Below are 13,028 nucleotides of genomic sequence, written 5' to 3'. Positions count from 1 at the left end.
TGGTATCAAAGGCCTTGGCCAGATCAAGGTAGGTTGTATGAACCTCTTTCTAATCTCTGCTTCTGGAGAACTGCTGTAGTATTCAATTTTCATTTTTGCAAGGCTTGGGTCCTTTAAATTGCCAAAAGCAGCTTAATTTGATCTGTGGTACCTTCTGAGATGCTTAGTGTGAATTTTAAAAATGCACTTTCCATCTGAGACATGTAACCATGAGCCAATAGTCTTAATTAATGGCAAAAATATTGCTAAGATGAAGCAGTCCCACCAGTTTTCATGGTGAACTACAGAAGGGAATCCTAGAAGTTAATGTACACTCTCACCATTTTACTCTCCCAAAATGACCTCATGGGAATCTTGCATGCATAAAAGAGATGCTATAGATGTTGGGAGACTCTTCTAGATTTATGTTGACCAGAGCAGTAAGCCTTACCCCCACCCCCCAAGTGATGAACGTTGTACTTTTTCACCTTCCTGCATTGTTTGTAGAATGCTTTAGATCTCTCATTGTAAATATTAATTAATATAGACACACCATGGACTGACATTGGTTTGGAAGAATGGCCTGGCCTCACAGCTATTGAACAGCTTCACTGCTACCATCTCTCAATTCCATAAAGAAAGATGATATTGGTCAGGTGCCTCTTCAGGAGGACTGAAGTTCAGCCCCTTTAATTGGCATGCATTGGCCTGTGCTGATCTTTATATTTGCATACCTTTTAGTGACACCCAGAAAAAAAAGAAATGCTATAAACTTCCTTTCCTGAATAGTCAAATCATTAGGTTTGTCTTGGCAGAAATAAGAATGAGGTCATAGTAAGGTGCCTTAAAACCATGGAAAAGCTGGCCCAATGATTTTTTTTATGTATCCTTGTATAGGACCTTTCTTGGTCAGGGATACTTTTGCACAGAAAATTTCACACTTTGATCAAGGTGAAATATCTAATGATCTGAAATAAGTAAATTAAAAAAAATATAGCTTTTAGCAACCATACACCAGTGAATGTATCCCTTAAGTGCACCTTGAATAGGAAAACAGTTCCATGGTCTCCGGGGTAGCCAGAAATAGAAGCTAGAACTTAAAGACCATGACACTAGGCTTGGATAAACTCCTTTTGTCTAGTATATGTATAACGGCTCTTTCTCTTTAGGGTTGTTTTTGCATGCCAACAGGGACTACCATATCCCATGAATAAGTAAATACAAGCTGACTAAATTACAAAAGGGTTGTCTTCCTTAAAATCTGTCTTTGCAGAATTCTAAATCATTCCCTGTTCTGCTTATGGTTCCCTTGGCCAAATACGCTAATGCCTTCTCCAGCAGTTGGACACCATTTTCTTTATGCATTTTCTCCAGCTCCCCTCAAGTTCTTTGAAGTAGAGAAGCCCACCATTTTTTTTTTAATCCAGTTTATTGTCTTAGTGTCACAAGATGTCTACAAATGTCAGGATCCAGGCAAAGCCTCAATTTTATGTACACCACTAAAGCTCTCAATACTTTTATACAGCAATGTAACTGACCTAGCTAACTCCTCCATATATTTTACTTCCATTTCTTGCTTATTTAAATATTCCACAGCTGCTTCCCAATTTGGGGATAAACTGTTAAATTTTGCTCCTTTTGAGAATCCTCTGCCAACAGATAATAGGTTCATGGGTGTGTACTAGGCTAATGGCCGTGGAGCCTTTACAAGCCTAGCCCATAGAAGTGCCCTAGCATTGTGCCACCCAACATCAATTCCCATTGCCTCTATCAAGTAGAGCCACTGGAGTGATTGTGATTCTCCGGGGTGTACTTTCTATTACCCATCCACTCAAGATTCCTCTTGAAGGGACAGTGAAGTGCTCTGCTTCACATGTATGGGAAGGCTATTCCAGTGCAGGGGGTAGTCTCTGGGTGAGGAATATTTCCCTCCAGCATGTTCTGTATCTGGTAATGAGGTTGAGGTCTCCAGAGTGTGTGTTGACAGGATTAGGATTTCTTTTGATGTAGCATTTCTAACGAGTTGGATCAGACATGGCTTTGTAAGTAAAGCGGAGATCACCTCCAAGTAAGAGACTGAGAATAGCTGGAGTCTTTTGAGTCTGTCTGTGTAGGACATGTTTAATGTCTAGAATCCTCTTAGTAAGGTACTTCTGTGGCCTCTCCAGCTGTTGCAGGTGTCTAGTGAGGTACACGCCAAATGGGGCAGTATACTGTTTGGTCTGAGGGAAGAGTAGAGAGAGATAATGACTTTATTCCTGGATCCAAACCCCTTGGTAATGAGATGCTACATAGAAGGACTTTGACCACAGTGGCAATGTGGTGGTTGAAGGAGAGGTTGCCGTCAACCTGCGTCCCCAGATCTGTTGTAACATCTTCAGTGGGCTCCCATCGATGTGGTAGTTGGTGGGAATGGAGTTTTACCAAAGGGGATGACTACAAATTTTTTGGTGTTAAGCTTAAGGCCATTGTTTCAACACCAGTCATTGATCTCATTGAGGCCTTTCTGTAGGATGGCTGCATCACTTGACTTAATAATGGCTCCCAGCTTGGTGGCCTGGACTTCTGAGAAGTAGATCCTGAACAGGAGGGGTCCCAGGACCGATCCCTGTGCGACTCCTATCTCTGAGCCAATTTGCAACCCACCTAGTGATATAGGGGATGATGCCCAGTTTGAGTTTATCAATAATTCCTGAATGAGAAATGGTATTAAAGGCCTTGGCCAGATAGAGGTAGGCTGTATGCACTGCCTTACCTTCATCCACAGCTCTGTTGATAATTTGGTGATGCTGGGTCAAAGTGTTTGTTACCCTCTACAAGTTTTATTTCTTTTCACAACCTGCAGTGGCCTCAGAATGAGTGTATTTGCTTGGTTTGCCAGCCCTGTGAATCTCTGCAAATACATTCACAAAGCAAATGACAGTCCAGTAATACGTATTTGCAAGACCTCCTTTTCAAATGCTTGCAGTTGCGTCATTTTCTTAACTGGAGAAAAATGTTCTTAACTGGAGAAAAATTCTTTCTGAATCCTGTGCAATATAGCTGATATCTATATACTTCTTACAAGGCTTTTTTAAGCCATTGCCTTGGTTTGGAGTATTTCTAAACTGTGACATGTAATGGTCTAACAACAAATAGTACTTCCTTGGGAGTTCTGCTCATGTTGTAAACTGTAGTATTAAAGGTTTCCAGACTTTACCTGAATGACTGTATGTAATACTTAAGTTTGTATGATTTATCTTGATCTGGAACTATTTTCCACAGATATATAAACTGCCCCGTGATACTTTTATTCAGTAGAATTATTTGACGTTCAGAATCTTTACTGGATGTAAAATGCTCCAGTTAATCTCTTCACCCATTTGTCTCTAAAATGTAGGCACTATCCTCTTCTGTAAAATGAAGTTTCATCACAAATTAAACATTGCTATTAAACTGGTACATGCATGACAAAACAGAGATGAAAAAGGTCAGACTGGATGGGTGATGGTGCATGCATGTCAGAAGTGATCCTGCAACAGGTACATATATCTACACAAGTGATGCTGTTTTAGATTGTATTGCCAACAAGTGTTCCTGGGGTAAATTTCATTTTTTACATTATGGTGACACATCCAGTAGTCAGGGAAAATAAAACTGTTTATTTCCATGTAAATGGAAGTGCCTCTGTCCCTTCAGGGACAAATAGGTGAACATGAATTGTATGGTTGGGTGGCTTGCTCACAGGCAAAGTAGACAAATGGAGACTGGGGATTAAAGAGGGTTGCATTATGGTTCTTGTTGCCTTTATCCTCTGTTGCACTGTGTTCATAAAAAGTCGTATGATGGCTGTAAATTTTGGTACAAAATTAATTAAAGATTTAATGCATTTCACAGGAAAAGCTTAGACAAAAGCTAATGTCTTTGAAATCTGAACTGAGAGAAATGCAGGAACAGCAGAAGAGACAGAAGGATGACCTTCTGAAACTCCAGGTATGAAAAAAAAAATCTCATTTTGAGTATTTTAAACTGTTTTTAATGTGCATCTTTCTCTTGCCATTACTGGTTCTTTGATCTAATTATGTCCAAACATCCCCCCACCTAACCTTTAGAAACCTCAAGCTAAACTACTCCCTTCCTAATAAATGACTATAATTTTTGGAACACAGTTCAGCAGCCCGTCAAGGGAGTTCAATTCTGAACCATTCTCTCAACTGTTAAATTCTAAGCAGAAATTTCCACTAGGGGGAACCCACTTGTTTCTAGAGCACATAGTTGTAACTGTTACTCATCAAATGGTATGGGAAGAGCAAGCTAGGATATGCAGTAGTTTTCTTTTCATTCCATCCCATGTAAGACTCTTCCCACTGAACAGTATTAATTCAGGATATCCTTTTAGAAGAATAAAGTAGAAAATACTCCAAACATTTGAAAGGAAAGGGGACTTAAGATTATTTTTTAACTGTGCACACAATTTGGCTTGGGATGCTCAGAAGTGCAATATTAAATGCATGCCTACCTTTGCTAGTTCAGAGTGCGCAGATTCTTTTGTTAAAAAAAAAATTCTGTACTTTTGAGACCCCACCCCAAGCAAATGTAAAAATTAAGAGTGAAGGATTGCAAGACCACCCAATAGCTAATGAGTAAACTGTCTGCAGGCATTGTTACTACAATTAACAAGAAGGTAACCCTATAAACACAATTTTGCAGGTTCATATACAAAAAGAGAAGGGTAGAGTATCGCAGAGAGGGATGTATAGCCTCAAGGAAGCAACTGGATCCCTTGCTGGAATGTTTTTTTTTTTGTACCTTCCTACTGCTTGCTGACCACTCTTCCTGTGATCAAGTGCCCTATTCATTACCGATAGGTAAAAATGTGAGGCGCTTCCTATGCCCTTCCCTGCACGCATGCATATTCTCACGGTCTGCTTGCACAGGCTCTGGTGTAAATTGCACGTCTGCAGTCTCTGCACAGGCTCAGGTGTAAATTGCACGTCTGCAGTCTCTTGCACAGGCTCGGGTGTAAATTGCACGTCTGCAGTCTCTTGCACAGGCTCGGGTGTAAATTGCACGTCTGCAGTCTCTTGCACAGGCTCGGGTGTAAATTGCACATCTGCAGTCTCTTGCACAGGCTTGGGTGTAAATTGCACGTCTGCAGTCTCTTGCACAGGCTCGGGTGTAAATTGCACGTCTGCAGTCTCTGCACAGGCTCAGGTGTAAATTGCACGTCTGCAGTCTCTGCACAGGCTCTGGAGTAAATTGCACGTCTGCAGTCTCTTGCACAGGCTACTTTGTGCTGAAAATGGATGGACGTCAGCAAATGGAAAGTACTACAGCAATTTAAAGTCAAACAACTGTACTTTTGTCATGTTTTTCTTGTGATGCCTTTTATAGCTGGTATATTGAGCAAAGGAAATACTGGGCGCAGCTTTTAAAACTTTGATCCAATAAATCCGTAAGACAGCACGTATGAGGCTACCATTTGCATGGAGGGTTTAAGCAAAACAAATGTACCTTCCACAATGTCATAAACTGTTTAGTAGAAATATTGCTTTATGAAGTTGCATGATTGGATACATGTTCAGTGCTAGGATGACTGGCAAAACGTTTCCCTGTGTTACATATGACAGCATGACTAGCTATAATTTTGTAATTGTGTGTCTATCACTCTGATTTATGCAATATGTTTGAATGTCAAACAGTGTTCTGGCTGACCAATTCTGAATGTATGTTGGCAGAGTCAGCTGACCTAGATGTGATGTCACTGTGTGCTAGAGTTGAGAGAATAGAATCTTCACTGCATCTGTTTACTTTAAAGTTCTTATAACAACTTCCTGTTACTTTTGAAAAACATCAGCTATAAGAAGTGGAATCTGTCAGTTGTTCAATTATTGTTCAGTAATTTTCTAGAGCTATTTAGCAGTAGTCGTCCAATGGTTTCCAAGAGAGTATTTCCACTCGCTAAGGACTGGCATCAGCCTGGAGTGTGGACATTAGCAAGGCATGATTATACTCTTACTTCTGCAAGGTGAAGTATTTAATGTCCCTATCTAGTTATCTTCAGCTAGTCTGGGAACTACAGCTAAATAGAGGTTTGCTAAAATCAGTTTGAGATCTAGCCTACAGCATTTTCATATTTCCTGTGTGTGAAACTGATTATTGGAATTTATTATTCAGTATTAATGTTTTACTACCACTAATTGTGGCTGGTTATTTTGAGTGTTTATGCTTATTGTGATAAGACAAAGGACACACTGAAAGACACACTGAAAGTCTTACTGCTTGGAATATGTGCTACCATTTGATTCCATATCTATTTCACCCAATATAATTGAACACCCCTTTTGAAGGGTATAGTGGGATTTGACTGGCAGATGTTAATTTGGGCAAGAAACACAGCAGGTGTCTGTGTGTGTCTCTGTCTGTCTCGACTCTTCACAATATACTATAATGTATATCTGTTTATATTTTATGCTGAATCTTTTTTTCAGTTTTTCTCCATCTAGTTACTAGAATTGTCTTAAATGCTGATGTCCAAGAAATTATTGCACGGTACTGGGGAAAAAATAATTCCTTGCCTCTTTGTTCCTCATTAAGCTAAAATGCTTGGTACAGAAAATGTAAGTCTTCACAACATGAAGCTTCTTCCAGGTTTCATTGCTTTTGAAATCAAAGTGAGGTTTCCTTCCATTTCTGTTTACTTCAGGACAGTGTCAACAGTTTCGAGCAGCATATTTGCTCAGAATTCAGAAAAATGCACCAGTACCTCGAAGATTTGCAAAAAGGTCTGATTGAGAAACTTAAGGATGAACAAGCGATGATCTTGCAGCAGAAAGAGGAGTGCCAGATGGGTCTGAAGGAAGATATGGAAGATATTCAGGAGAAGATTTTTGAAATAGAATCCAGTCTCCAGCAAAATAATCCAGTTACTTTACTCATGGTTAGAAAGATTTTTTGACTTATCTCATGTTTGTTTTATATTTTCAAAATTTTATTCCTATGGATTGTTTTTGGCCCCATTTTGTTAAACCAATAAGCTAGTATACTAGACTTTAAGAATGCTTTATAAAACATCCATGACATAATGCCCTACTTTAGATCAGGGCAGAATTGCCTTAGGAGTTAGAACAGCATTTCACTTGGATGGCATGGGTACATATGATGTCTTTTTTATAATAAGCACATATCCGGTAAGCACATATCCTATAGCTTTACTCGCACCTCATTGTTGAGGCCAACAATTTGTACTTCAGTTAACTTGGTGGATTATATGGCAATGATCAAGGTTGGGTGGGGCATCATTACTGCCGTGCCAAAGATGGTTTATATTTCTCAAGTTGCATAGCGGACTTTTTGCTTTACCTTCAAGTGAAATCAAAACAGACCTGCCCCAATGTGGATGTTTTATGGACGTATACCAGAGTCCAATGTCTGGTGTGTTTTTTTTTTTTTTTTTTTTTTTTTTTTTTTTTTTACAGTGCATAAAATATTGAATGGCTGTGACAATTTTAAGCAAAAAAAAAATGCACAGTCAGATATCTGTAAAAGTAAGTTAATTGTGAAACTGTAAAGGAGTGGAAGCTTGTGTATTTGGATCATAAAAATTTTTGGAGGGTCTGCTGTGGAGAGACTTCCACAATCTTGCATGAAGTGAAACAACTGTGGTGTGCGTTTTTCCCCTCCCCCCAGTGGGTTTAGCATCTTCAGAGCATTTGTGATATTTGAGAACATGTGTAACATGGGTTTGCATTTAGAGTAGTCTTGCGCAAACAGTATTTTGAGGCCGTGTATTGAAATGTCCATAGTGGCTAGCGGAGAGGTAAAGAGGCATGGTTATACTTCTATTACTGAGTGGAAAACTTTTTCCCTTTCTGGCCCTAACATCAGTGCTGTGATTTTTAAAGTAAATATTGTACACCTGTGTTGCGCCTTTTAAGGTTTTTGGGTACCTTGTGAGGCAATGAACGTATACTTAATGTAACTGAATGGGGACAACAAAGAAAATTTTTAGAATCCCTGTGTAGAAGACTGCTCAAAAGAATTTTGAGAACACGGTAGTTGGTTAGAGCAGGCATGCAAAACTTACTCAGGGGATGTACAAGTGGAAAACTTTGCACCAGTTTCCCTCTGTTATTCCCTGCTTTTCTCCAGCAGCCATTGGCCGCCCCCTGCTTGTATAGGCCTCCTTCAAAGACAATTATATTGCACCTCTAGTTTAAGGTTGGCCAATCTAACAAGTTTTGGTGGGGAAGCCATCATAGCTGCAGGCCTTGATACCATCCCAGTACCTAAAATCACCCACAGGAACACTGACTCTATGGTGTCTGTTCCTATCCCGTACTGGGAGCTGTTAACTGCATGTATCTTGTCAGGTGGTTCATACTGGGAGCTGTTAACTGCAGGTATTTTCTTGTCAGGTGGTTTGTACTAGGAGCTGTTAACTGCAGGTATTTTCTTGTCTGGTAGTTCTCTGTCTGAGAACACACACTTTTGTGGTTTCCACTGCCAAAGTCCTCAGCCTAGTCTAGGCAGCTGCTGACATGGGCATTTGCACTGCATCATGGAAGTTCCTTTCAAACTTTTGTAAGCACACATTGCACAACATGTGAGATACTTGGACTTTTCATTTCTAGAGTTTAAATCTTGTCACTCCTCTCATTAATTTGAGAGAGTTTTAAAATACTTGCTGCTCGGGCCACCTATGATTTGCACAAAGTGGAAAACTCTGGCAACCCAGTATTGACTGGGTTGAGATGTCTTCCCACCTGTAAAAGGTAGAAGTGCCTTACTGACTTGCATTCAGATACTTGCATCTTGCCATTGTTGGACTTTACAAAAAGCTGCTGGGATACTTCCATTTATAAGGGCTATAGTACTAGATCCTTTTTACTTTCTGGGGGGGGGGGGGCTACTGCTGAACTATTTATATTATGACAGCCATTTTAAAACTTACATTCAATAACATGCTAAAACTTCATTTACAGTATGTTTGTGGTAGGGTGGTGGAATTTGCACTGTAAATGGGCTGGTAAAAATTTCTCTGGCTAAATCTTGAATATAGCATGGAATATAAATTGCATGGAATATAAATTGTTCCAATATTTGTTAATGCAACAGTACAGGTGCGTGCTCTACTCAGTCTTGGAATTTCAGGACTGCTGAGTACAGTACCCTATTGCTTGTAGGGCTTTATGCTCAGCCAGCTTATTTTCTAGCCAATATATACAAGTTTACCTGAAAATGGGCTATAGTCCCAGTTCGGAAAAAAATTGCACCACAGAAAGTAAATTATTTTTCTGTGAAACAATTAATAGTTTAATTGGAAATTTGTCCAGTAAAAAAAAAGCCAGAGTAATGCTTTCATTGAATTCTTTTGTCTTAAACTGTTTTCTTGAATTATGTTTGAAAAGTATGGTAAAATCCATTCCGGTTCATTCTTAGTCTTGTTTTCATCTTTTTAAAGTTTCTCCAGAACAGATTTGTGGAAAAATAGCATGTTGGTAGTAATGTGTTGCTGCAAATCTGCTAAGGTTTCAAAATGTAGATGTGAGGCTGGTGATTTTCAGTGTGGCTAAAGTCGTTGGATAGCACAATGTTACATTCTCCAGTCCTGTAACATTGAACTTAAATTCTCAGTTACCAGTTTCTTTTTGGATTACAAATTTAAAGATTTGGATAAGAAAATTCGAAACAGAATTATGAGTAACTGCTAGAATTTCTATTTATAAAGAAATACCAAGAGAAAATAATCACAACAGAAATGCTCTCTGCCTACACCTTGGTCGCAATAGAAAGTTCCAGCTTACATTTTCATCAACAAAAAGTTTTACAAGGAAAGGCCAAGTAATGTTTTGCCATGTGTCTCCAGTTCAAATCCATGTTTCCTTGTTCCCACCGTTTAGATTGCAAATCAAATCAATATGCAAGAGAAATTTACTAGAATTTACCTCAAAACCCAAATATGATCTAGCTGTTCCTCCAGATACTTGGAACCATCCTCTCAAAGCGATTTTTCTTCCCAGAAAGGGTGGAAAACTGGGACCATTTTGCTGTCTCTTTGGATGGTAATCCTGGATCCAGAGGATGCATGCCTGTGTTCCTGTAATGAAATCCCACTGGAAACAATTTTAGTAGGGAGGTCATTTCTAGCCTTGCCCATCTGGCTTTTCTGCTTCAGTACGCACACCTAATATGAAGCCTCCTGTATTTGCTTATCTCCAAACTAGAGACATTTGCTGCTTTCATATGAGCATGCTCTGTTCAGGATCAGAGAGCAAGTCTTTTTGACAGATGTTTGCCTGTAAGCTTATAAAAAACTCTAATCTTTGTGCAAAAAATGTATCTCCTGCATCACTCTGAATTCCAACCTATAGACTGTTTTTCCAGTGGGGAAAACCCCACCTTTGTGCTTCTGGATGACCATGCTAATTTTCTGGACTCTTACATTTGCGTTATAACCGAATGCTGAGATTTGCATGAGTAAAGCTTTTTATGGTATCTTGGTGATCTTTTGAACTGGACTCTAGAGTCTAAGGAGCTTTTTCTTGCTAATCCTTTGACTTAATTTCCAAATTCCAAGGTACCTTGTTCCAGTCTTTGTCCCACCCTTTAACAAAAAGTAAATGTCAGCATGATAATTTAGGCATGTCTTTTCAGGCTAATCTGAAAAACTGATATCTCAGCCCATTTCAGTGGGGTGTTAGAGAATTGAAATAGTTCTTTCTAATTAAGCATGATAGTGATAACTTGGGACAAACTTGCCTGTGGGCATGTCAATTCAAGTTGTTCATTTCTTTTCTCATTTGAATGCTCTGGACACAACTAGTAAGGCAAGTCTGCAACCCACCAAAACTACCATCTCTGACATTTTTGCACACAGCAAAACTGGCTTCAGATGCACTGACAACTAAAGGCATTGTGGGTTCATCTAAACGCCCTTTTCAGCCACAATCCAGATTTAAAGACCTCTGAATTTTATGTTCCTGGAATAAAACAAAATGTCTACACAGATGATTTATTAGCAAATCACAGTTTCAATATCTCAGATTCAGCATTGTTTGTACTTCAACATTTACTAGTCATTATTCTTTTACTCGCCTTCTAATCTGAAGGAAATGGTTTTCAAAGTAACTGTGAATAATAAATTTGGTGTTAGTACATATGGCACTAACTTTAAAAATAGAAGTAAAAGTCTCTGGATCTCTGGTACAGAGGGCAGTCCTTGTTTCCCATCATAAGATCTCTGTTGCACTTGAATATAGATGGGGAGAAATGGGCATACTCCACATAACTGCCAAGGGAAGTGTTTCCCTGGGTTAATTCAGACGTTTATCAATTTACGGTTTTGATATTACAAGTTTGAGCTTTACTTGTATTAAGTAAAGCTTATATCTTGTAATATAGACCCAAGAGTTATAAATCTCCTTACCTGTCTGAAGCAGCTCCAAAAACTAAAATCCACAGCTTTCTAGCTTAATTGGAAGTGTTCTACTGTAATTCATCCACACTTTTTGAATGTGTTTTTTTAAAACGGTGAACTGCTCCTTAAAGTATTACTACAGGGCAGGTGAGCATACATGCAGGTTAGTTTTTTTGGCTGTAGTAAATTACTTTGGCCACCAGGGGGCAGCATAATGCCAGCAGTATTTCTTGTTTTAACTAACAAATAGTACCAATAGCTTTTAAATGTTTTAAAACTCAATAGTTCCAGTATATGTAGGTTTAATGATGCCAGCCACCTTCTAGATTATTTAACCCCTAGTACATCTTCTGTACCCTTTGTCTCCTGTTTTTAAATTTTATATCTGCAACATTTCCATCTGGCTTGCTCTCTTCTTACCTCTTCAGCTCTGATTTCCGCAGTTGCTTCCTTTCTGATTGTTATTTTCAGTGCTGTTTCATAGGCCATTGTGACATCAGTCTCCACTCTCTCTCCAACCCCCTCCCCCAATTTCTTTAACTTTCTTTTTCTTTCCAACCCTTCCCCCAGACTCTAACTTTCCCCTCTTTCCTGTGGCACCATCTTTACCTCTCTGAACCACTCTAATCCTTTCCCTATACCACTGCTAGAACGTCCTTACCCCTTTACTTTCCATTTTATTGGTGTTTTTACCTAGATTCTTCCTTCCCTTTGCTCTACCCTCTCCCCCACCCTGCCCCCAGTGCCTCTACACTTAGCTAGCCACTCCCACCACTTCAACTATCCAATCCAAACTACCCATCATACCCCCAAAATCCCCTCCCACAGTTCAGTTTAAAATAAGCCTACCTTTCAGTTTACTGCCAAACGCTACTTATCCTGATAAAGTACCAAGCAATTAACTTAAACCATAATCTCAATCTCTTAATCAAATACACTTCCCAGCTTAACTCACCCCTTACTACCATCCTAAAACCAACATCATGACCCTCAAGCCTCTGTCCATACTTGCTCAAATAATACTTCCAATTACTTTAACTTACCTAAACTATATCACCCAACCTACTAATGCAACCCCCTCCCCCATTTCACACCACTACTGCATCCTCTACAAAGTACACATTTACTGTTTCCCTTGTATCTCCCAGTCTCTACCCCCTCAACACTAGCATGTTCTTCCCCTATAGACTCCTACCCAACTCTAAAAAAAAAAACACTGTTCCCAACTACACTAGTCTAATGTCCACAAAACCCTATCTGTATACTACACCCCAAACAAACCAAATACCTCCTCCATCTTATCTCTATCCTTCACTCCGGAGACATCAACCCAAGCCTCTATACCACACTGAACCCCCCAGCAACAGGCAAACCCCTCCACTTCGCCTGTGTAACAAAATTCCAAACCTTCATGCCTGGCTTCTACATAACCAGCCGGATATTCTCTCCATCTCAGAAACCTGGCTCAAGCCCCACATCAAAGATTCTGAAATACCACTCCTCCCAATTACTGCATGTTAAGGAATGACAGAACACACAGAAAAAAGGGGGTGGTGTAGCACTCCTTTACTTAGCATCCCTCTTAGTCACCCCTATACCAAACCCTTTCCCACATTTGGCAAGGCAGAAATGATACCAGCCCTACTCCACC

At 39.5% G+C, this 13,028-nt stretch overlaps 1 protein-coding gene across 1 annotated transcript in view; it reads left to right on the top strand.

Moving 5' to 3' along the window:
* The window catches only part of LOC122812855 (nuclear factor 7, ovary-like), an 88,343-nt gene that overhangs the window by 46,617 nt on the left and 28,698 nt on the right, over positions 1–13,028 (top strand). Inside the window, exons 2-3 of the mRNA XM_044084896.1 lie at positions 3,856–3,951; positions 6,665–6,898. Of these exons, the coding sequence (XP_043940831.1) occupies positions 3,856–3,951; positions 6,665–6,898 (330 nt within the window). The remainder of the gene's footprint in view (positions 1–3,855; positions 3,952–6,664; positions 6,899–13,028) is intronic.

This window comes from Protopterus annectens, chromosome 10.part0 (genome assembly GCF_019279795.1).
Source record: "Protopterus annectens isolate FY-2018-M chromosome 10.part0, PAN1.0, whole genome shotgun sequence".
In the NCBI taxonomy this organism is placed as follows: Eukaryota; Metazoa; Chordata; order Ceratodontiformes; family Protopteridae; genus Protopterus; species Protopterus annectens.
Note: the sequence above shows the minus strand (reverse complement) of the source record. Positions and strands in the feature narration are given on the sequence as shown.